The following is a 25,399-nucleotide window of genomic DNA, read 5'->3' as shown; positions in this document are numbered from 1 at the left end:
GGGCCCTGGTCTCATGAGGCAGAGCGTTCCACCAGGCCGGAGCCAGAGTTGAAAAGGCCCTGGCTCTGGTTGAAGCCAATCTAACTTCCTTAGGGCCCGGGACCACTAGGGTGTTGCTATTTATGGACCTTGAGGCTCTCTGTGGGGCATACCAGGAGAGGTGGTCCCGTAGGTACGAGGGTCCTAGGCTGTAAAGGGCTTTAAAGGTCAAAAGCAGCACCTTAAATCTGACCCTGTACTTCACCAGGAGCCAGTGCAGCTTGAAAAGCACTGGGTGAATATGCTCCCATGACAGAGACCCCGTGAGGAGCCTTGCTGCAGCATTCTGTACCTGCTGGAGTTTCTGGGACAGCTTCAAGGGCAGCCCCACGTAGAGCGAATTACAGTAGTCAAGCCTGGAGATGACCGTTGCATGGATCACTGTGACCAGGTCAGGGCGGGAAAGGTAAGGGACCAACTGCTTGATGCGGCGAAGGTGGAAAAATGTCGCCTTGGCTGTTGCTGTAACTTGAGCCTCCATGGAAAGGGAGGCGTCAAGGATTACACCCAAACTCTTAACGGAAGGCAATGGCACTAATTGGGGCCCCGCAAGAGAAGGGAGTTGGTCCCTCATCCCCATGCCATCCCGACCTAGCCATAGGACCTCTGTCTTTGAAGGATTTAGTTTCAATCGGCTCCCACGAAACCATCCAGCCACAGCTTCCAAGCATATGGTCAGTGTGTTCGGGGCCGAGTCGGTGTGGCCATCCATCAGCAGATAGAGCTGAGTGTCATCAGCATATTGGTGACAGCCCAGCCCAAAGCTCCAGATAATCTGGGCAAGGGGGCGCATAAAGATGTTAAAAAGCATCGGGGAGAGAATTGCGCCCTGCGGCACTCCACACACCAAGGAGTGGGCCGACGACATTTCCCTCCCTAGTGCCACCCTCTGTCCCCGACCAGAGATAAAAGAGCACAACCAGTTACGGGCTATGCCCTGTATCCCCATGTCTGCGAGGCGGTGGTCCAGAAGATCATGATTGACCATGTCAAAGGCTGCTGACAAATCTAAAAGGACCAGCAGTTCTGACCTGCCTCGATCCAGTTGTCTTCGGAGATCATCTGTTAGGGCAACCAGAGCCGTCTCCGTCCCAAACCCAGGACAGAAACCGGACTGAAATGGATCTAATGCCGATGTTTCCTCCAGAAACCTACCAAGCTGTTCAGCAACCGCTCTCTCAGTTACCTTACCCAGGTATGGAAGATTTGAAACTGGGTGGTAATTGGATAGGTCTAAGGCACGGGTGTCAAACACAAGGCCCGCCGGCCGAATCCGGCCCGCCAGACCTCGTCATGTGGCCCGTGTAGCCGCCGCCGGCCACCAGCCTTCACCTTTTCTTCTCGCTTTTTTTTTTTTTACACAAGAAAGCCGCCTCTTCAGCGCATGCGCGGCAGCCTACAAGCCAGAGAACGTCTGCCCTCTAGCGGCGCCGGCTGTTCTACACAGGAAATCTCCACTTTACATGCATTCAGGAAACCTCCACTTGTTTTTATATTGAGCGCATGCCATCCTGTGATGTGACAGATCCAACGGCTGCCTGAACCCTTCTTTCCTGTACTGTAAGTCCTACAGATACAACCGGCCCTTTGAGGGTGACCAAACTGCTGATGCGGCCCCCGATGAATTTGAGCTTGACACCCCTGGTCTAAGGGATCTAATGAAGTTTTCTTTAAGACTGGACACACCACTGCTTAGAGTCCAAAACATAGGATTAATGTTTGTTGAGTAATATAACACCAAAACTGCAGTGGAGGAGAGATGGTGCACATTTCAGGGGGACAAGTAGCAGATGTGAGATGGGGGTGTCAATTTCCAGTAGGAAAACAGTGGTCCTAATCCTGTTTGGGATCCCACCATGGTGTTGCTTTAACTGAGACTGGGACTGCCCATGGCTGCTTTTGGTAAGGAAAGAGACATGGCCAGTCTAACCAAAGACATGGTCTGAAGAAGTTGAGTTTAGTCTTTGCTTTGAGGTTAGTGAGAGCTGGGAAAACCACATCTACTTTTGCTTCTCCAAAACGAAGACATTGCATCAGCTGTACTCAGAATTCTGCATTTATTTATTGTTTTGTTTGAAAATACCCATTTCATTTCTGATCTGTTGGCTAACTGAATATTTCCTATCAAATTGCCGCTCAGTAAATACCCAGGTTGTTAATGGAGGACACTACAGTAGAGAAGTGTCTGCTTGGTTTTTTAAAAAACTAAATGTTCACAACTAAGGAATGCACTGAAACATTTTAATGACCAGTTCAGACCTACTGAAGATCAACACAGAACTGCACATAACAAAAAGATACATTTTCTTGTCTAGGAAAGTGAAAGGAAATAACTGATTATTCAACAAATCAGAAGCTATGTAATATTTATAAAGAATTTGAAAATAAAATTTGGGCCAAAAGTTATCCTTGCCAAATGCCTCCTGAGATCAGGGTGGAATGCTTTTATTGCTCTTCAAGCCTGACCTTGAAGGAAGTTTTGTGCTTTGATGAGAAACAAAAAGTCTCCAATCAATATTCATCTGGCTGAATTTATACCTTTCTGCCTATACTAATAAGATCAAATGCTGACAGAAGGGTCAACTAATGCTGAATATAATATATCTATATATATCCTGAGCATATTTAAGGGTGACAAGATGTAAGAACTGTTCATTAGGGGGCCTTTCCTCTCTAAGCCAGCCTATATGCCAATAGTTCTACTATGGCAATTTCTGAGTATTCTAAGTACTTAGCACATATTTTTACCCACAGTGCTAATCTACCTGACATTTAGAAGACATCTGAAGGCAGCCCTGTTTAGGGAAGTTTTTAATGACTGATGTTTTAACGTATTTTTAATCTCTTGTTGGAAGTGCCCAGAGTGGCTGGGGAAACCCAGCCAGATGGGCAGAATATAAGTAATTATTATTATTATTATTATTATTATTATTATTATTATTAGTCAAATTCACTGCAGATATATAAAAGCTAGCATGTGCTCAAACCATCTCTCTCTTTTGCTGCCTAACATGCTCAGAAGTGCCTCCCAGAACTTCTGCATGAGGACACCTCTCCTACTTCCATCAAATCCCTCTTCAAAACCCAACTTTTCTGTCAAGCCTTTGGGCTGGGCAAACCCCACTAGTTCTCATGTCTTACTGAAACTAAGCTTGCAATCAAGCAAGAGCATATGTCAAATGCATATTCTTTTTGCCTAGTTTATCGCTGCCTCCGGTTCTTGACCCTTCCTGTGTTATCTTCCCTGTGTTGAACTCTATACTGTAAGCTCCTTTGGGCAGCGAGTTGCTCTCTTGGACTCTGCGCAGAAATGGCTCTGTACAAATTAACAATAATAAGCAGAGGTCAGATTAATCAATCTGATTAAGGAAATTTGGAAGCCTTAAAACACAAGCAATAGAGACAATGTAAAGCAAAGTATCCTTTCCAATCTAATGATTCTGCCTTTGTATCTTTCACAATGATGAGGCAGGGTGCCCTCCTTTGCAAAGCGATCCTTTGCACCTGTTCCTTCAGTTTACCTCACTCGCCACTCAACCAAATCCAACCTTAATTAGGTAGCCAGTGCAATTAAGTAGGGGTCATTGTTACTAACAAAGTTCAGGAGTCCCTCACAGACCTAAAGCTGCAAAGGGAAAGGAGCTAAAAACAATTCACTGCCTTTTCCCTTCCCAGCCCCACATAATAATCATGGATTATCAAAGCAAAGCAAAGCAAAGCAAAGCAAAGCAAAGCAAAGCAAAGCAAAGCAAAGCAAAGCAAAGCAAAGCAAAGCAAAGCAAAGCAAAGCAAAGCAAAACACAGCACACACACATTGTTAATCAGAATTGTAATGGAAACTCTTATCGTGTTTTGAAATTTGTTGGCTGCAACACAGTAGCAAAATTTTCACCAATCTATGTAAGCCTTTATTATAAAACAAGATGCTAGTTCAGTATGGCTTTTTCATTCTGTGTTGTGGTTTTTGCTCTATGCTAATTGTTAAGTTGTGGGTTGACATAGCAGACGACACAGCGATTTCTCCAAGTAGCTCTTTATTTCGTAAGCTGGAATAGAACTGACTGCAAACAGCTCAGCCGGCCTGCTTTTATAGGCAGCCGGCTGTCAACATTGTAACAACAACAGCCCAGAGTTCCCGCCTAAAATAACTGACGCGGACCTGAGGGAAAACTATCTACAGACCTGATTGAAAACTATATACAGTATCCCCCTGCTGGCCCAGGGTGAAACTTCACTACATAACACCCCTCCCCACCGAGATAAGGCGTTAGTTACAATCGTAATGGTTTCCTTATATACAGCACTACGCGTAATGGTTCAATTAGGCACAAAAGCATATTGGTTACATTTCCCATACTTAGACCAACAGTGATACATGTCCAACAACATAGTCCTTTAAATAAGTTGGGCGCTTGGGAACTCTGCCAGACCGCCGGGGACTGGTAGCCAAGTCCGGAGGGCCACACAGTTCTTGCTGAGGCTGTGGTGCGACCCTAGGTGGCGTTGGAACCAACTCCCCTGGATCCGCTGCTGTGGGTGGAGCCTCCGCAAGTGGAGTGGTCTGAGTCTGTGGTAAGTCTGGCAGACCCTCTGAAGCGGCTTGGTTCGGCTCCACGCTGGCAGTTTGCGAGGGAGGTGTAGGTGGGGCCTCGCCATCTGTACGTGTCTCTTCTGGAGCCGCAAGCGCAGTTGGGGGCACCTCGGTAGTGTCCAAGTCCCCAACCCTGCGCCTAAGCTGGTCTATGTGCCGTCGCCACAAGCGTCCGTCTTCGAGTGCCACCTGGTACGAGCGAGGTCCCGTGACTCCCACTACTGTGGCTGGCACCCAAGGAATGTCCCCCACATAGTTCCGGGCAAAGACCTGGTTTCCTGGGACAAATGACCGTGGCGCGTTGGCACAGCCTGGGGGTTCAGCCACGGCAAAGTCCGGGTGTAGCCGGTCGAGTGGTGACCTGAGGCGGCGGCCCATAAGCAGTTCAGCAGGACTCCTCCCTGTGGCCGCATGAGGGGTGATGTGTTGCACGAACAAGTATTCGGCGACCCGCTCATGCCAGTCTCCCCGGTCCAGGCGCGCCAGTGCCTCTTTTGTCGAGCGCACCATTCTTTCCGCTTGCCCGTTGCTGGATGGATGAAAGGGTGCCGTTAGGGCATGGCGGATGCCCAGTCCCAAAAGATACCGCTCAAACGTGCCTGACGTGAACTGTGGTCCGTTGTCAGAGACAAGGACATCAGGACACCCATGCGTTGCAAACAGGCCTCGCAGCACCCGGATGACAGCTTCGGTAGTGGTGGAGGGCATCAGGGCGACCTCCAGCCATTTGGAATAGGCGTCCACCACTACCATAAAGGTCCGGCCGTGAAAGGGGCCAGCCAGATCGATGTGCACCCTCGACCAGGGTGTCTTTGGCGTCTCCCAGGTGTGTCCCTTAGCTGCCGGTGGTGCAGGCCTCGACTCTTGGCACGCTTGACAGGCGGACACCCAGGCAGTGATGGCATCGTCCATATTAGGCCACCAGACATAACACCGAGCCAACGCCTTCATTTTGACAATTCCCGGGTGGCCAACGTGCAGAGCCTCCAGGACGCGCTGACGGAGTCCCTGGGGAATCACGACGCGGTCTCCCCACAGCAGACAGCCGCGATGAGCTGAGAGTTCATGTTGTCTGGTTGCGAAGGGCTGGAACTCTGATGCAAAAGGCCCTTGTGGCCACCCCCTCCACACCCAGTTGAGCACCCGGCTGATGGTGCGATCCTGGGCAGACGCGGAGGCCACAGTGGCAGCTGATACAGGCGCTGCCGGAAGATCCTCAATCAGAAGGAGCGATGAAGCTGGAGCCGGGTCTTCCACAAATGCTGGAAGAGGGCAACGGCTGAGGGCGTCGGCATGGCCCATCGATTTCCCCGGGCGATGGATGAGCCGGTAGTGGTAGGCAGCCAGGAAAACAGTCCATCGCAGCATGCGTGGCGAGAGGACCGGTGGAGTTGGACGATCACCGGCGAGGAGGCCCAGGAGTGGCTTGTGGTCAGTGATGAGGTCAAAAGTCCTGCCATAGAGGTATTCATGGAACCTCTTCACTCCAGCCACAAGTGCCAATGCCTCCTTGTCGAGCTGGCTGTAATTCCGTTCCGTCAGAGATAGTGTCCTGGAAAAGTAGGCGAGTGGTGCTTCTCTTCCATCTGGAAAACGGTGACTAAGGACAGCACCGATGCCAAAAGGTGAGGCGTCGCAGGCAAGGACCAGCGGCCTGGATTCACTGTACTGTACCAGCACACTGTCTGATGAAAGGAGAGCCTTAACCGCGTTGAAGGCCGCCGTCTCCCGATGACCCCAGGCCCAAGGCGTCTTTGTACTAAGGAGTCGGTGAAGAGGCTCAGCCACTGTGGCTTTGTGGGGCAGGAATATGTTATAAAAGTTCAGCAGCCCCAGGAATGCCTGCAACTCCGTCTTGTTCTTTGGGGTGGGGGCCTGCTGGATAGCGCGGATCTTGGATGTGGTCGGGTGAAGGCCGGAGGCATCGATAAGATAGCCCAGGAACTCTACCTGTGGAACGGCGATCTGGCACTTCTCCCTCTTTACCTTGAGCCCGGCCTCTTGGAACCTGGTCAGCACGGCACGGAGGCGCTCGAACAGCTGCTGGTGTGAGTCTGCAGACACCAAGACGTCATCAAAATATGGTACCACGCCCGGAAGCCCTTGCAGGAGACGCTCCATAAGGCTTTGGAAGATGCCAGGAGCCACACTCACCCCGAACTGCAACCGGCGGCAACGGAATGCCCCCCGGTGGGTGACGATCGTCTGGGCTTCAGCAGTGGCATCATCGACTGGCAGTTGTTGATAGGCTTGGGCAAGGTCCAGCTTAGCGAAGACCTTACCCTCACCCAGGGAATGCAGCAGGTGTTGGACAACAGGAACCGGATAAGCGTGCTGCTGAAGTGCCTTGATCGTGCACTTGTAGTCAGCGCAGATTCTCACCGACCCATCTGGCTTGACAGGCGTGACGATGGGGGTTTCCCACTTGGCGTGGTCAACCGGCTCCAAAACTCCTTGGGCGATCAGTTTGTCCAGTTGTTCGTCCACCTTAGCCTTGAGAGCAAAGGGAACCCGGCGTGGCTTTAGCTTGATGGGGGCGACTTGTGGATCAAGGCTAAAGGAGATGGGCGTACCTGTATATTGCCCCAAGGTGCCGTCAAAAACCTCGGCAAAGTCTTTGACCAGACCCTCAGTCTCTGCGTTAGAGATGCAGTTGATGCCGGTGACTTCCAGGCCGAGGGCATCAAACCAGTCTAGCCCTAGGAGGCTTGGCCGCTGACCTTCGACCACCACCAACCGGAGCAGGCCCGAAAAATCCTTGAAGGCAATCCGGAACCGGCCAACGCCTACCACGGGAATGTCGTTTCCCTTGTAGTCTCTCAGGTGTACGCAGTGAGAGTCGAGTTGCCTTTTGGACACTCTGGGTACCAGTCTTTTGATGGTGCTCCACGACACGATGGACAGGGCAGACCCGGTGTCGATCTCCATGTCACATGGAGCTCCTTCAATGAGCACCGTGACGTTCAGCTTGCGTCGCGTAGGCGAGTCGGTTTGGCCAATCGTGGTTCCAGACGGGCAGCGGCAGTTGGTGAGAGCGAAACAACTTTCCTTGGCAGACTGGAGGGAAGGCTTGGACTTGCGAGTCGATGAAGGGGGGGTGTCAGACGGAGCCGATCGGCAGACCTTAGCGATGTGGCCCCTTCTGGAACACTTCCTACAGATGGCGTCTCTGAATCGACACTTGGCACGGGAATGGTTGCCTCCGCAGCCGGCACATTCCGGTTGGCCCTTGGACTTCTGTTGGAACTTCCTGTGCTCCCGCTTTGTCTGGTGCACGTCATCGCCTTCACTGGAGGATGCCTCATCACTGCTGGCCTCTTCATGATGCACCGGAACTGGCTCCCTAGCAAGACGCGGGCTGCTGCACTTGCGGATCTCCTGGGCGGAGCGTTCAGCAGCTTCTGAGGCCACAGCCTCCTCAATGGCTTTCTGCAGCGTGAGGTCTGGCTTGGCGAGGAGATGCCGTTGCAGATGGATGTCCCGGACCCCGCAGACGATTCGATCCATCAGGGCATCGTCTAAGTCTCGGAACTCACAGTGCATTGCAGCCTGTCGCAGGGCGGTGGTGTAGTTGTTGATTGACTCCCCCTCTGCCTGGTTCCGGTGGTAGAACGCATGGCGGGCAGCAATCTTGGACGGCTTTGGTGCGTAGTGGTTGCGGAGCTTCTCTTGGATCGTGTCCCATGGTGTTGCCTGGACTGCTTCGGGCGCAACCAATGCTCGGGCCGTCTCAAACACCTCAGGCCCACAGAGGCTGAGGAATAGGCCCCGCTTCCGATCCTTTGATACTGCTGTCAGCTCGTTGGCTTGGAGGTAGCAGTCGAACCGAGCGAGGTAGGAATCCCATGATTCAGAGGCTGGCGCAAACGGCGGTAGAGGCACAAGTGAAGCCATGATTCCGATGCCGGCGTGAAGGGCGATGGATGGAACACAGTGCTCTAGCCAGAACAGTCAGCTCTGAATTGGTTCTGTCCAGTGATTTCGCTCAGTGATTTCGCTCTGTGATTCAGCTCAGTGATTCAGCTCAGTTCAGAGGCTGGCCGCATCTGGCTGTGCTCTGATGTCCATCCATCCCATCCTCGTCGCCAGTGTTAAGTTGTGGGTTGACATAGCAGACGACACAGCGATTTCTCCAAGTAGCTCTTTATTTCGTAAGCTGGAATAGAACTGACTGCAAACAGCTCAGCCGGCCTGCTTTTATAGGCAGCCGGCTGTCAACATTGTAACAACAACAGCCCAGAGTTCCCGCCTAAAATAACTGACGCGGACCTGAGGGAAAACTATCTACAGACCTGATTGAAAACTATATACAGTATCCCCCTGCTGGCCCAGGGTGAAACTTCACTACATAACACTAATAGCCTGGGAGTTCGTCATGCTCCCACACTGATTAGTACATGGCATCATGCATTCATGGGCTGATTCAGCTGAAGTAACATGTTTCTCCTACTTAGGCTCAGGGCTGCAGTGATAGAGCAGCTTTCACACTGTGTTCCACACAGGCTATCCATCATCCCAGGCTGGCCCAAGGCATTTTCCTGTCCGAGATAGAACAAGTCAAGGTGCACAGTCCCCAAAGCTGGCCAGTTTATTTTGGTATATATGACAGAGAAGCATACAGGCACTACTCCAAGAGTAAAAAAAATAAACTAAATTAAGGAGCTAACAATTTCCTAACCTTTCATGATACCCCAGAATAGATGAACTGCCTGTTAGCAACCTCACTTTGCCTAATGGCAGGGCTGGTCCTGTGAAGTGTCACCCCTTTACTAGATTTTTTTCAGGAAAGCGGTTTTAGAAGAGAAAAGTGCTTAAGGGGTTCAGGTGATATTTAACCTGTCACCAACCCGACAAAGCAAGGAACCAGTCAAACTTAGAGCCACCAAGTTTTGTACACAGAGAATAATACTCCCCCCCCCAAAAAAAAAAATCATTGACATGGTCAATTGATCCTTCACAGAAGGCTCAGAATGATTCTATACTATCTTAAGAATAATACAAGTGGGATCTGCAACAAAATGTTGCAGTATACTCAAGTCATTACTAGCTGGTTGACACCTTCTTCCTTTCAGGATACTCTACTCCATTATTCCTTACCTCTATCCTGTCCAACAATCAGTCAGCTTTCCATGACCTCTTGGTATGCTCAAACACTCTCTCTCTCTCTCTCTCTCTCTCTCTCTCTCTCTCCCCCACACACACTTCTGCAAACCTTTGTTCTTCCACCAAGTTATGGTACTATTTGGCCTATATAAGGATTGGCACTCAGTTAACTGAGATATCTGTTAGTATGTATAATACCCAACATAGAAAACATTGAAAAGTGAGCTTACACATCTGCTTTTCAACACAATTATAGCACTATTCATTCACTGAATACTACAGCAGAGGTTCACAAAAATATAACAGAAAATTAATCCAAAATAATTTATAACATGAAGTATAAATTCAAGGCAACAACTTGTAATGGAAGTAGGGTAGAAGCTTTCCCCAAGATAAGGACAAAGACTTTAAGATGGAAATGGATGGGAAAAATATTTTTTGGCAGTATCATTAAAATTTGTACAGAAAACTTATTAATGCTGGTGCTACTTGGCTTTATGAATAGGTTTGCCTTCAGATATAAAGAGAGATATTTTGTTGAGTTACACACTACAAAACACAAGCCCAGATAAGCAAATTTGCCACATCTTGCCAGCTTAATGGAACTTTCGACACTGTTGTGCTAAATGATACTATTCAAGCATGTGGCATATTATTAGTCTTACAGATTGATACCCTTGCTTATTATCCACTCAACTACTCACCAACCATGGTAATTCGAATCTAATAATGCCTGTAAAAATTTCCATTAATAATATAGCCAGTTATTAAGGTACTACAATGTGGCCATGGGAAATTGGTGGGGGTTTTTTTCTTTTAAAGATTGTTATAGAGTTACTTAGCACCAATCCCCAGTTATTTTTTTCCAGTAAAAACTAACAGGTATTTGTGAATGTGGGTCTGAGCATTTGTCTTAACTAACATCTATGCACATCTGAAGCATTCAAATAAGAGAAGTAGTCTAACAACTAAGGCATGAAAATGAATTGTTCAATAAATTCCCTATAATTAGTGGCATCAATAGCTGTCACATTCCTTAACAAATATTCATATGGAAGCAAACTAGTACAGCATATGGTTGTATATGTATATACACATGAAGAGAGAGAGAGAGAGAGAAAGAAAGTGTGCATATATTTACCATACTCAGGTGGTAATCATCACCTTAAACAGCATAAAACCATTGATACAGACAGTATATACTTGGTGTCCCTTGAAGCTTATATGGGTTTGACAGAATATACTGATGAACAACTACCTGATAAAAAAACAAAATAATCCTACTGTAGGATCTATGGGGAGGCGGCAATGAAGGCAAAATGCTGCTGGTTGTGTAGTGGCCGTGTATAAAGGAGTGAGGAAAAGTGCTTGCCCTCTTTCTTCCCTTTACTACTGACAGGGGAAATACACATGGCAACTTCAGGACCATTGCCTCATTTGGGGATTGTGCTGGAAGACTAGGAATGCTCTGAATAATTTGGAGCCAAGCTTTCTCCCACTCTATCCCACCACACACAAGGTTGGAGATCCCTCTTAAAGGGTGTACCCCCTCCTCTCCCTCGTGTTGGTGAGGGAGATAAAAACATCCCATGGCCTCTAGGATATCCTCCCAGGGACCATAGGACTGCAGCCTCAGAGTAGACACAGGTAAGAACTGTTCCCACTACATTCAGAATGAGATTCATCATGGCTGTCTGCAGGGGGAAATCCCAAGTTACAATGAACTTTTTAACTTCCATTTTGTCAGCAAGTGTGATTTCAGGGTCTTTTCATAAAGCATGAATATCTAGGGTATGCTGGATTCTCTGACAAGCGCTCAGAGCCCATGGTGAAATGGCAACAGAAAAAGTGCTATCTACTGGGGGAAATGGCTGCCTGAAGCTGCAATCATATGTATGTCAACTCAGAATAAGTCTTATTGAATTCAGAGTAACTAACTCCCAACTAAGAATATACAGAATTGCAAGCTAAGCCTCTCAGAGGAATGAATGAATGAATGAAACTTCTAGTTTGTTACTTAAAATATTGAGTTTTTAAATCCCACACAGTCTTCCACATGAAATCAAATCTATAAATGTCAAAGAAAAAATATATTCAGGCATGTCTCAGACAAAGCTTGGGGTTTGTATTTTCTCCGAAAAACACAGCTCCTCAAGACAGAAAATCAAAACATGGTAGCCACAAGAGACTAACGTTAGGTGTGGAGAAGTCCTTTGAATGGCTTAATAATGTCTAACTTTGTACTGAATTATGGTCAGTAAAATTTATTGCAATATATAAAGGTAGTTGTAAAAATCACATTTTGTAGCAAATATTTCAGGCACAACCCAGCAAAAAGTTCATTTTGATTTTGGCAATCCTGTACATATTTACTTGGGCTACAAGTAAAATTGATCTCAGAGGGACTTGCTTCTGAGTTAACATGCATAAACATTGGGCAGACTTCCCTAACCTGGTGCCATCCAAATATTTTGGACTGCAACTCCATTCCCAGCCAGCATGGCCAATGGTCAGGAATCATGAGAATTTTAATCCCAAACATCATAATGGAGAAGACCGATCTGGGACAGAAGGTTCACTGAACGTAATGAAGTGAAACTAAATGCCAGCAAATGTTTGCTGGATGCCAATTTCAGTGTGTTTTCTCCCATGCAACATTATTGTCAAAGCGATTACAATGATATAGATCAGTTACTTCTAATATGGCATTGAATTAAACTTACACCTTACTGCTAGAAGAATCTTTGTTTATAAGTTGACGTTTCCCTTTTTTGTATAAGGAATCCTCACATTCTCCATGGACACTGCTACTTAGTAATGTACAAACACATGGAAATGAGAATTCAGTTGAAATTACCTTAATAACCAAATCAAATTTCTGGTGCAAATCCCTGTTTATTGGCTTTAGGAGGCTGAGTACAGCAGTTGTCGCATTCATACTGAAATACTGTGAATAATCCTCAGGAGTCCCTGCAAAAAGACAGCGAGGTTTGAATAGATAATTGAGAAGAAGGATCAGCATGGAAAATCACAACTTTATTTTAAATATATATTAACTCAAATAATCAATAAAGGAATAATTAAAAAAAACAAAACAAAACAAAAGAAATACCATAGTGTGAATATTTGATAGAGCTGCATATAAGAAACCCTTCTTTCTTTTTGACCTTGATCACCATGTTTAATAGGTTTGGGGTGCCTCAAGAGACTTTATTTTTTCATAAAAGAGAGATGAGTAGAAATGCCAGCATGCTAATATTTGAAGTGGAGAACACTTGATCAGCAGCTTTTATATCAAGCCATCGGAAGCTCCATTATATGGAATCATGGCATTGTTCCACATCAACTTGTAAGGTCTACAGCAACTGGCAGTGGGTTTCAAGGGTTTCAGCAGTCTTTCCCAGTCCTACTTGGAGATTCTGGGCCTTGATCTGGGGAACTTCTGCATGCAAAACATGTGCTCCTTTACTGCACTACAGTCCTCCCCCCTGTAATTCCTCCCAACGTTCCTGAAACATTCTTACTCCTTACAACATAGAATATGTATGGCATTTCCAAAAGCTGTAAAATCGCACACAAGAAAAGTGCAGAAAAATGTTATTACTCCATGCATACATACTTTTTTTTTGTTCAAGGGGAGGGATGGAATAACAACTCTGAATGCAAACAAGAATAAAGATGACATCTATTTGCAATGTAACAAGAGAGAGAACTTTCACACAATCTTACTTCTTTCCTGCAGGAAACAATTTTCTAGAACAATTTCTTAGAAGCATTACTTTACAGCAGCGTACCCCATCTCTCCCAGCGCATCCGCACTTAGGCGTTTTAACAATTATACCCCTTGCTGTGCTGGAGATCTGTGTATAGAGCTCACCCATGCACAGAGCAGATGAATGTCTCTATCCATTGCACACAAAAATAAGAGAGGGGGAAAGAGTGAGTTATCTTCATCGCTGTCTTTAGGGTCTTCCATACAGAGTGATTCCATTTCAGAAAGAGGATCTTCTTTTCTAGTTGCGAAATGATAGTATAGATTGCTGAGATTTGATCGGTAATGAAACGTATTGCAGGCTGCATCAAACTGCAAAACATTTCCTAGGGTTGGTAAGTGAAACACCATTCTGATAAACGCTTTTGGGTGCACTTAGTTTTAGGGACACCAAATAGCCCTCCTGAATTCAGCTAGACATACATTCTGTTCCTTCACAACACCCCTGGAAGAGGCACAGGCTCTATCCAGATGGACTTTTAGATCTCCCCAGAAGGAAGAATACTAAAGCAGTGCTTCTGACATGATGTACCTACAGCATCAGTTCCAGCTCTTGATTCTGTAGTCAGGGAGAGCAGGTCTCCTAGTAGTTCAGAGCTGCAGCAGGCCTTATGTAGAAGCTCTTATAGGGAACAGTGAATAGAATAACTGTTGGCCTATAATTACATGGGCTTATAATTGTAAGATGGATTCCTTGGCTGGTATAGCTGATTTCTCTGCAATTTATTTCTTGGGTGAAAGCTGAGTAGTAGTCAGAGGTTAACTCCTTGCCTGAAACCCTCCCATCACACATTCAAGACCTATTGTGGGCTCTCGTCTGAACACGTGGAAGAAAAACAGGCAGAAAAGTGTCTCTGTGCAGCATCAGTACATTCAAACTTCTTTTGGAATTGTGCTTCTTACTATGCACATAGGGAATGAAAGCCTATGAAAAAGTGCATGATGCGGTATGTTAATAAACCAATAACTCATGGTTGTAGCTGAATGCAAAGCTAGCACAGAATGGAGTGAGGGGTGCATGGATGTATATGCTGAAAGTATGAATAATACAATGATTGGTAATGCTGGCCTTTGTTAGTGCTACTATAATGAGAAGCGAAATAAATGGATGTTATTGTAAATTGTGTGTTTTCAGCTGGAAAACACTACTGTATCCACCAAAGCTTATAGGAAGTGTGGGCTCTGTTAGGAAATTCTCACCCCATAGGAAATTTGCCACTCAATCTTCTCTCTCTCCCTCCCCATACCTCTCTCTCTTTCTGCAGAACTGCCGACAGTGGAGATGACTAATCCTGAAAAGAGCCTACAGAAATTCACATTGTATGCTAAAACGAGTCCTGATTGTCTTTGTCAGAATATGGCATGAAAGCCTTTCTGTGAATGGAAACTATCAAGCTATTGTAAAAATTAAATAAATGGAAAAGGGAATAGAGCAGCTGTATTCTATTGCATACTCGAAAGCAGCAAGTCAATTGTTCTGTATGTCTGGTGGCTAAAATTCAGACAAGAATAAGGCCGACTGTTGCGATGCTAGAAAAATCTGTTATGCAGAGCAGTTCTAAGGATACAAGCATGGAAAGGAAATAGCATCTGAAATAGTCCTTCATAAGTACTGGCTATTTCTGGGTACAGTTAACTTCTTAGATAAGGTGGGATTGAATTATTCCATTTTGTATGGATAAGTCTAACCGTTTAAAATTTAAATAAAGGTTAATTTAATTGCTGACTATTCACTATAGAATTGTGTTTTGAAAAATGCTCAATCTATATCCCCCTACAGTTTCAATCTAGCTTGTCACCTTGGCAATGTTAAGTTATGGCACAGAGAAGGGATTGATCATTAGAAAATATTAGTTTATAAATGATGAAGCTGTACGTTGTAATCAAATTGCTGGAATTAAACAGTCTATGAGTACCAGTATTTCCACCAGTATTTACAGACAGAAAGAGAGATAGACAGATTTAAATCAGAAACAAATAATAGATTGCATACAGAGTTAGAGGAGCTAACTGGGAGTTCTACTCATGCAACCTCCCTTTGCTTGGTTTTGCCCACTCTTCCATTTTTCAGCTCAGAGAGCAGCCAAGAACTCTGAAACAGTGGGAAAGAACCAGCTATATCGGGAAGAACATGTAAGCTGTGGAGATGCTGAATCTGAACCTAGTCCCTTTGCCCAAGCCTGAGTCTGTCAGTCAGGAGTCCCTTGAGACTGAGATTCCCAAACTTGGGCCCCAAAGAGAGCATCTTTCTTTTCATAAGGAAAAGGTGCGGGCTAGTAGTTGTGGCCTGTGTGGAGTAGTGGTTAGAGCAGGCATAGGCAAACTTGGCCCTCCAGATATTTTGGGACTACAACTCCCATCATCCCTAGCTAACATCCCTAGAAAAGTTAGACTCCCCTTGTTGTCTTTCCACCAGCAGGAGAAGACTTTCTTGTTCCAACAGCCTTTGGGGAATGGACTGCTTTTAATGAAAGGGCTGGTGCCATGCGGTTTTTATTTTAATTATTCGTATGGTTTTCATAGATTTATCTCTACACTTTTAATTCTATCAATATTTAAATGTGTTTCAATCATTGTTTTTGCCCTATATTTTAGCTTTCTAATTTTTAATCTGCAAGCTGCCTTGTCATTGGAAAAGCCAGGGTATAAATTATTATTATTATTATTATTATTATTATTATTATTATTATTAATGTTAATCACAATTATTTGAATCTGTTATTGATATTTTTGAAAAATTGATACTTCTCCCCCTCCACCACAAACAATTGTTTTTCCTTATCTTCTTTAATGCTTTGTCATGCTCCATCCATAATTTATTCATGTTAAAAAATCCTTTAAACACACACACACACACACACACACACACACACACCACAAACTCAACTGGTGCCATTTCCCAATGACAACACAGAAAAGAGTGATGGCCGGAAACGTTTGCCGCTGCACCCATGCAAATTGCTCTGGAGAAGTGGCAGTTGTAACAATGGACACAGCTGGGCACAGATGCTATTTCCTCCATGGGGATTCTCTGCACGGGGGATTTTCCAGTTTCTGAACCAGCCGTACGCTAGATGAAATGCGAACACGCACCAAGCCAACCATAATTAGTACATCAAATGGACTGAGAAGCCCGAAATGTTCCTGCTCTACAAATGCAGCTGTGGCATAATGAACTGTCTGCTCATCTCCATTTTCTTGTTATTCTTAGCAAAATATGACAGACTATGATATTATAGCAATCAGGATATGAGACATCCGAACAGCAACAGGGGCTTAACTAATAAGCAGAAATGTATGAGGAAAGAAGGAAAGAAAGAAGGAAAGAACGAAGGAAGGAAAGAAAGTTAGTTTTTACAGGGCAACTGGATATGTGGCAAGGAAGATGAAAGAGATCACAAAAATGTACTTGAATCGCTTAGGCGTGCAATTACGTAAATTGCTCAGTAAGGATAAGAGGGGTTGTAATCTTCTCCACATTTTAAATGATCATCTCCTAGGGCTCAGACACCTATTGGAATACTCTGATAAAAGGAAGTGCTGCTGAAATGCCACTTCAGCTGATAAAAACAGAACTCTCTATGAAAAACAGTAGTTTGGGACTACGACATAGCACCTACTAGCAAATCTTGGAAGGCTTATGGTTTGTAGCACATTGACAGAACAACATTTTTTTTTAAAACCAGCATTCATTTTTTCTTTTGCTTTGGAAGAGAGCACACTGTGGGAGATGGCAAAGAGTTACTGGCTGGCATTATACAGTGGTGCCCCGCAAGACGAATGCCTCGCAAGATGAAAAACTCGCTAGACGAAAGAGTTTGCCATTTTTTGAGTCGTTCCGCAAGACGAATTCCCCTATGGGCTTGCTTCCTTTTTTTTAAAAGCCGCTAAGCCGCTAATAGCCGCTATGCTGCTAAGCCGCTAATAGCCGCTAAGCCGCTAATAGCCGTGCTTTGCAAGACGAAAAGAAAACGCAAGACGAAGAGACTCGCGGAACGGATTAATTTCGTCTTGCGAGGCACCACTGTATTCAGTTGGAGGCCGGAGTATTGGGACATGGCCTCTGAACAATTCAAGACAACCATGTCTTTCCAAAGACTTTCACAACCAAAGTATTCCTCAAATTGGGATTTCTGGGCTTCTCCTAAGCTCACAATGAGTCCCTGTTACAGGAATCAACACTTGACCAGTTCTTGAAAGTTGCAAAACCAAGTGCTAGCTCAGGCAATGCCAATATGGTAGGTACCCTACTGATAATGTTGGATTACATCTCCCATCATTCCTCACCATTGGCCATGCTAGGTCAGGCTGATGGAAATTAGAGTCCAACAACATCCCAAAGTACCCAGGTTGGCTAGATGTTGAGAGGAGAGGCATTTTTGTATACAGTATTTAACAAAGCACCCTGATTCAGCCAGGTAGATATGAAACCTACCTCACCAGACACACAACCTGGCGAGGAAATGAAACCTAATAAAACATTTCTTCCAAGTCACCAGTGAAATGGTGCTTGATTACCCTTGGTTACCTTCATTCAGTTAACTTTCACAACATAACATACCATGTTTATTACTTCCACTTCTTTACTACTTCTGCTGCCTTTCGACTTGCACTAGAATGGACTGGTTCTCTGAGGGCATCAAAGGATCATGACCATGATTCCCATTGGCTCTTTAGTAGGTATAGGCAGTATCCAACACACCTGTTCCATCAGCACGAGAGACTTGCAGTAGCAGGATGGAGATTTCCCTTCCTCTCCTTCCCCCTATAGCTCCCTGTTGAGTTGGGGGAACCCTCTGGGGAATATTTGGAGGGGTGGGGAAGAGGAAACAGAGGGGGTGCTGCAGAAGTGGAAATCTGTTGCTGCTGCTTTTGAATAGGATTCTTTTTTAAAAAATAATATTTATTCAAATTTTCAAGATACAAAAACATTTAAAGCATAAACAAACAAAAACAGAAAAAAGGCAAAAGAAAAATGAAAAAAAGAGATAGAAGTAAACAAGATTCAAAGTAACTTCATTTCATTATCTTGTGTCTTAGACCTCCTCATACCTCCCCTTTTTGTATTCCAATTTAATCATTGTTTCAGCAAATTCTTCCCATATTTATCAAAAAAAGAAAGAATAATTTATCTTAACAATCTATTTCAAATTTATCAATATTACCTTTAACTTTATCTTTACTTTCAAAGCCATATACCATTAAGTTTAGACTTTAAATTATATTTATACTCATTATCTTCGAATCTTTCTACTAAAGCCAATTATTTCCTTTCCGCCACAGTCTATTATTTCACAAATGTTACTCAAAAATTGCCAAATATATAAAGAAAAAGTTCAATTCTAGTTTTGTCCATCGTCCCTTTCTTCCTGGTTCCGGGTTGCGTCCATCCTTTCTTTCCTTTAATCTTAATTTTCAGTCCGGTGTTCTAATGTCTGAGGCACTCAAGTCACTTCCATGCCACCTCTGCAGATTTTCTTGCTCCTGGTTGTGATATGACACTTTCTTGTCCCTTGTTGAAGTCTTTCGTACTTTCTTCCCCTTCTCCTTGAGGAGTGGATCCCTGGGAAGTTCGATACAGTCATAGTCTCCATTTTCATTTATCAGGTTGTACCATTCCCCCCAGTTCCACTCCCCATTGTTAAATTTATAATCCAAACAGTAGTTGCTCCAAAAGTACTTGTTCTCTTGTTTCACAGTCCCACTAGAGCTAAGAGTTCCCTTAACTCCAGAAGTTTGCAGACACCCTTTGGATTCAACGATGTTAGGTCTCTCATTTTGCGACTTTTGAGGTATAATAGCAATCTCTTCCATCTCCCACTGCCCTTGAGTTTGCTTTAAGTCAGTTTCCTGGGTCAATTGTTGTAAGGTTTCACTCTCTTCTTCTCCTGTCAATCCATACTTTCTAGCTACAGCAGTCATGGCATCCAGTTTCTCATCTACCAAGTTCATATCTTCCTGTAACTGCTGCAGCATAGCATCCACTTTAAGAAGGGCAGCAAGAAAAACTTCCTTCCTGCTCATTTTTAGTCAAGGTCAGATATCTGGTCTCACGCTGATTTCCACGGCTGTTATGTCTCTTTGAGAACTGCAACAAAGAAACTAACAAACTCCCTCTAGAGGGCAAAACTTCTGTTAACCTCCATCTTTAAAATGTATCAAACAAAGGAGAATTTACTTTCAATTTTCCAATACTTTGTTTCCTTGCAACAAGCACAAGCAGAAAGCGACATTAAAGTCTATTTGTTTTTCTTTTATTTCTATCTGTCCAAATCCGTTTCCTTCAAAGAATCTGTCCTGACATCCCGTCCCCAGGTTGGGGGCAATGGAAATTTATTCCTTTACTTTCTATCTGCAGGATTAGATAGTCAAAGTTCTTTTACCCCCTTTCCTCCTGCCGTCAAGGGGGTTTTAATGGTCATAAGTGCCGGAAATTTCAATCTTTGAATCAAATTCAAGGCTAATTAGTTTGTTTCTTTGCTTCAGTCAGTTTACAAAAACGGGAGGCAGACTTCCTTTTTATACCTTCCCGCTTCGTACCTAATTCAAAATATTTTTTTTTCCTTAATCCAATCCTCCGCTTTTACTCATGGGTACTTGTTTAGAGTCCAAATGTCATCAGGAAAAAGCTGGTGCTCTCCGTCGATGGCTATGCGGCTTCCCTCTGTGAAAGTAGCAGTCGGTTCGATTGCACCATGCTGCTCACCCCACTTCACTCCGGTGCCCCAAAAAAGGGTTTCCCGGCGAGTAGGGGAGGTGCTCTCGGTGCTCCGCCGAACCCCACGTCCCCAGGCTCCTCCGCCTGGGGTTTCTAGCAGGTCCCCACCTTCGCCGCGGTGGGAAGACCCAATTTTCACGGAGCCCGTTCCTCCGGTCGGAGAAACTCTGCCATTCGATGATGGCGCCAACCCGGAAGTCTGCTTTTGAATAGGATTCAACCCTAGGGAAAGAGCTTCAGCTATCAAGCCCCATCAGCAGAGACCCTGCATAGGAATCCAGCCTTAATATAGCTGATTGCCTAATAATACTAGTTTTACTGCATAATTTTGGAAACCCTGTTTTGAAAACTTTGGACAATACAACCAATAAGAATTAAATATTTGGGTGAACTGTATCGATGTGTCTCGGTGTACTGTTTATTGTGTTGTAGATGGTAGCATCCAATCTTACAGACAGGAAAAAGAAGAAAAGTCAAAGCAAAAGCAAAAATCTCTACAGCAAGAGTTTTTAGGACAGGGTAAGAAAAGGGTGACTTTCAAATTTGATTTTTAAAATTTAAATTGGATTCTTTAAAAATTCATGATACAGTCTCTTTTTTATATAAAAAAGCTTATTTAAGCTGAAATCTGAATTTAATACAAACTTAGTTTCAAAAACTGAATCTGGTATTATTATTTTTTTAAATGAAACACAGCAAATACAGTGGTACCTTGGGTTAAGTACTTAATTCATTCCGGAGGTCCGTACTTAACCTGAAACTGTTCTTAACCTGAAGCACTACTTTAGCTACTTTAGCTAATGGGGCCTCCTGCTGCTGCACTGCCAGAGCACAATTTCTGTTCTCATCCTGAAGCAAAGTTCTTAACCTGAAGCAATATTTCTGGGTTAGCGGAGTCTGTAACCTGAAGTGTATGTACCACTGTAGACTGGTTTTGTTCCTGCATGTTCACTGGGGAAATATATATCATTTTTTGAGATCAAGGATTATAAATGAGATGGAATAAATACTGTATTTTTGTATTTATCAGTATGGGTTTCCTACCGGAAGCAAGGAACTCCAAAAACACCATAGGCCTTAAGTTCCAGGATACTCCGTCCTGTAACTCATTAGGAGTAACTACTGAACCCACCTGAGTAATATTTATTCCACACTTGGGGGACCTGTCACCCTCCAGAGGTTTTGGGACTCTAGCTTCCATGAGTCCCAGCAAATACAGCCATTGTTGAGGGCAATAGCTGGAGGTCCACGGGTTCATCTTCCCTGCTTTATGCCCTCTAACTACCTGAGCACTGTAAACTGCTCAGTTTCCAAATTATGAAGATTCATGACTCTTCCAATCAAATAGCGTATGTCCAGTCTAGGATGATTGGCACATCAGGCAATTGGTCTTGCTTAATGTTCTTTGATGTGAACATAGAGCATCCAAAAGACATCATGCAATTATGTGCGTGTGCACAAAGGCTCTCTCTCTCACACAAACACATATACACTCAAAAGATAGTGCAAAAGACATAGGATAGCATGATAAATATCTCACACTCCTCAGTATCATAAAGCCTTTATTTAATTGCAAACCAATATGCTTTAATTGGAACTAATTAGTACTCATGTTTGTCCAGAAAATAGACAGTTTGTTCAGAAAGCAGACAGCGTATAACATGGAAAACCTGAATTAAATCAATTATTCAAATCAGTTCCCCACCGCCAACCCGGTTATTTAAGTCTTGATTTCTATTATTCATTTAAACCGCCTTCATTCAAATTATTCCACCCTGCTTTAGAATCCTTGCTTTGCTATAATTAAATGACCCACCTTTAATTCCAAATGGAATATCTTTATATGTGATAGTCTCAGCTCCTACACACATACCAGAATCCTATTATACCTCAGGTTAATCACTATGTCCCAGTTACTGGACAGTTCAAGCATGAATAAGCTCTATGCAATTTAGTAGTTTATCTTTGTTTCAAACTTACCCGACAGCCCAGTTTTACACTGCTGCAGAGGCTTCTGCCACAGAAGCTGAAGCAGCACTCTTTAACTTAGCCCTCCCATCTCTCCTTACTGCATCAAGTCTTTGAGGCAACCTCACATCCACACATGACATGATGCTCAATGCTGCAGGTGGTCTTGTGAATGACCAACTTATGCCCTTGAGCAGCTAAATTTGCATCAGTGCAAATGCTGATGCTTCTCTAATTATTCCATTGCAATGGAACATCTGAGGTACAGGTAAAGGTAAAGGTAGCCCTGACCGTTAGGTCCAGTCGTGAACGACTCTGGGGTTGCAGCGCTCATCTCACTTTCATGGCCGAGGGAGCCGGTGTACAGCTTCCAGGTCATGTGGCCAGCATGACTAAGCCGCTTCTGGCAAACTAGAGCAGCACAAGGAAATGTTGTTTACCTTCATGCCGGAGCAGTACCTATTTATCTACTTGCACTTTGACGTGCTTTCGAACTGATTGGTTGGCAGGAGCAGGGACTGAGCAATGGGAGCTCACCCTGTCGAGGGGATTTGAACCGCCAACCTTCTGATCGGCAAGCCCTAGGCTCTGTGCTTTAACCCACAGCGCCACCCACTGAAATTGTGGTACCTCCAGCAGTGTACCGATGAAGAAACAGCAGTAACTGGCTATCCACAGTAACAGGTAAAAGATTAAAATGGAGGACGAGGAATTGAGGAATACAAGGACACAGGCTATTTTTCCATCTAGCCCAGGGCTGGGGAATGTGTGGCTCTCCAGATGCTTTTGAGCTGTAAACCCCATAAGTCCTAAACACTGCTCATACTGGCTGTGGCTGATGGTAGTTGGAGTCCCACAGCATTTGATTTTTTTTTTATAAATATTTATTAAGGTTTTTTTTTAAAATATAAATGCACACATAAAACAATCTTACTTTTATAACAACAAATTCTTCACTTCTTTGGACTCCCTCACGTCCCCCTCTCCCATTTACATCATTAAAAAAAAAAAATTTTTCCAAACAAATTATCAACTTGTTTACAATCTCATGTCCACACATTCCAATATGATTTAACACTTTTTCCAATAAAATTTTTATATTTTCTTTAGTCTCACTTATCATCAAATTTAAATCTAGTTTAGTGGTGGCCAGTTTTTTATAATCTAGCATCCTTCTTAACATTCAAACAAATTACAATGTTTTTGTAGATACATCTTGAATTTCTCCCAGTCTTCCTCCATCTTTTCTTCTCCCAGGTCTCGGATTCTGCCAGTCATCTCGGCCAGTTGCATATAGTCCATCAGCTGCATCTGCCACTCTTCCAGTGTGGGTAAATCTTGAGTTTTCCAATTTTTTGCGATGAGAATCCTTGCTGCCGTTGTTGCATACATGAAAAATGTTCGATCCTTCTTTAACACCTTCTGACCGACAATACCCAGAAGGAAGGCCTCTGGTTTCTTAGTGAAGGTATACTTAAATACCTTTTTCAGCTCATTGTATATCATTTCCCAGAAGGCCTTCACCTTAGGGCATGTCCACCAGAGGTGGAAGAATGTTCCTTCATTTTCTTTACATTTCCAACATTTATTGTCAGACGAATGGTATATTTTGGCAAGTTTAACTGGGGTCATGTACCATCTATATATCATTTTCATAACATTTTCCTTCAAAGCATTACATGCAGTGAAGTTCAACCCAGTGGTCCACAACCTTTCCCAGTCCTCGAACATAATGTTATGCCCAATATCCTGTGCCCATTTTATCATAGCCGATTTAACCATTTCGTCTTGTGTGTTCCATTTTAGCAGCAAGTTATACATTCTAGATAGTACCTTGGTTTTGGGTTCTAACAATTCTGTTTCTAACTTCGATTTCTCCACCTGGAACCCTAACTTTTTGTCATTTTTAAAAACTTCTTTAATCTGAGCATAATGTAACCAGTCTCGCACCTTATCCTTCATTTTCTCCAAACTCTGCAATTTCCAATTGTCTCCATCTTTTTCTAATAATTCCCAATATTTTGGCCATTTGGCCTCCATATTGGGTCTTTTTCGGGCCTTAGCCTCCAGAGGTGAGAGCCACCTTGGAGTTTTGTTTTCCAATAAGTCTTTATATTTCGTCCAGACATTGAACAGTGCTTTCCTGACAATATGGTTCTTAAAGGCCTTATTGATCTTAACTTTGTCATACCATAAGTATGCATGCCAACCAAAAGCATTGTTAAAACCTTCCAAGTCCAGCACGTCAGTGTCTTCGAGAAGTAGCCAATCTTTTAGCCAGCAGAAAGCTGCGGCTTCATAGTACAACTTTAAGTCTGGCAGGGCAAAGCCACCTCTTTCTTTCGCATCTGTTAATATCTTAAACTTAATTCTGGGCTTTTTGCCCTGCCAGACAAATTTAGATATGTCTTTCTGCCACTTCCGGAAGCACTCCGTTTTGTCCACAATCTGTAATGTTTGAAACAAAAACAACATTTTTGGCAATACATTCATCTTAATAGCAGCAATTCGGCCTAACAAAGAAAGCTTCAATTTTGTCCAACTATCCAAGTCTCTCTTAATTTCAGACCAGCATTTTTCATAATTGTCCTTAAATAGACTCAGGTTTTTTGCTGTTATGTTTACCCCTAGGTATTTTACTTTTTTAACCATAGTTAGTTCTGTTTCTCTCTGAAACCTTTCCGACTCTGTATCTGTCAAATTTTTTCCCAACACTTTAGTTTTCTGTTTATTTAATTTAAATCCTGCCACCCGACCAAAATCCTGTATCAGTTGTAATACTCTTTTCGTACTAGATTCTGGCTCCTGCAGAGTCAAAACTAGGTCATCTGCAAAAGCTTTCAATTTGTATTGTTTCGCTCCGACCTGAATCCCTTCCACCAACCGGTCCCCTCTGATCAAGTTCAAGAGCACCTCCAGAACCGAAATGAATAACAAAGGGGAAATCGGGCAGCCTTGTCGTGTTCCTTTTTCAATTTTGAACTCTTCTGTAACCACATTGTTAACTATCAGTTTGGCCTTTTGTTCTGAATATATTGCGTCAATCCCATTCTCAAACCCCCGTCCCACTCCCATTTCATTCAAATTTCCCTTCATAAATTTCCAAGAAATATTGTCAAAGGCCTTCTCCGCATCTATGAAAATTAACACTGCTTTTGTATTTATGTCTGTTTGCAAAAGTTCCAAAACGTCAATAATGTTCCTAGTA

The 25,399-nt window shown here is 43.9% G+C and overlaps 1 protein-coding gene across 17 annotated transcripts in view; it reads right to left on the bottom strand.

The window, feature by feature from the left end:
• Positions 1–25,399, bottom strand: part of PCDH15 (protocadherin related 15) — a 649,889-nt gene that overhangs the window by 184,539 nt on the left and 439,951 nt on the right. For all 17 annotated transcript variants that reach the window (XM_081861749.1, XM_081861756.1, XM_081861754.1 and 14 more), the window contains one exon: positions 12,591–12,703. In XM_081861749.1, coding sequence (XP_081717875.1) covers positions 12,591–12,703 — 113 coding nt within the window. The remainder of the gene's footprint in view (positions 1–12,590; positions 12,704–25,399) is intronic.

Source organism: Podarcis erhardii, assembly GCF_964252035.2.
Source record: "Podarcis erhardii genome assembly, chromosome: 5".
In the NCBI taxonomy this organism is placed as follows: domain Eukaryota; kingdom Metazoa; phylum Chordata; class Lepidosauria; order Squamata; family Lacertidae; genus Podarcis; species Podarcis erhardii.
The sequence above is the reverse complement of the archived record's forward strand: the minus strand, read 5'-3'. Positions and strand labels throughout refer to the sequence as shown.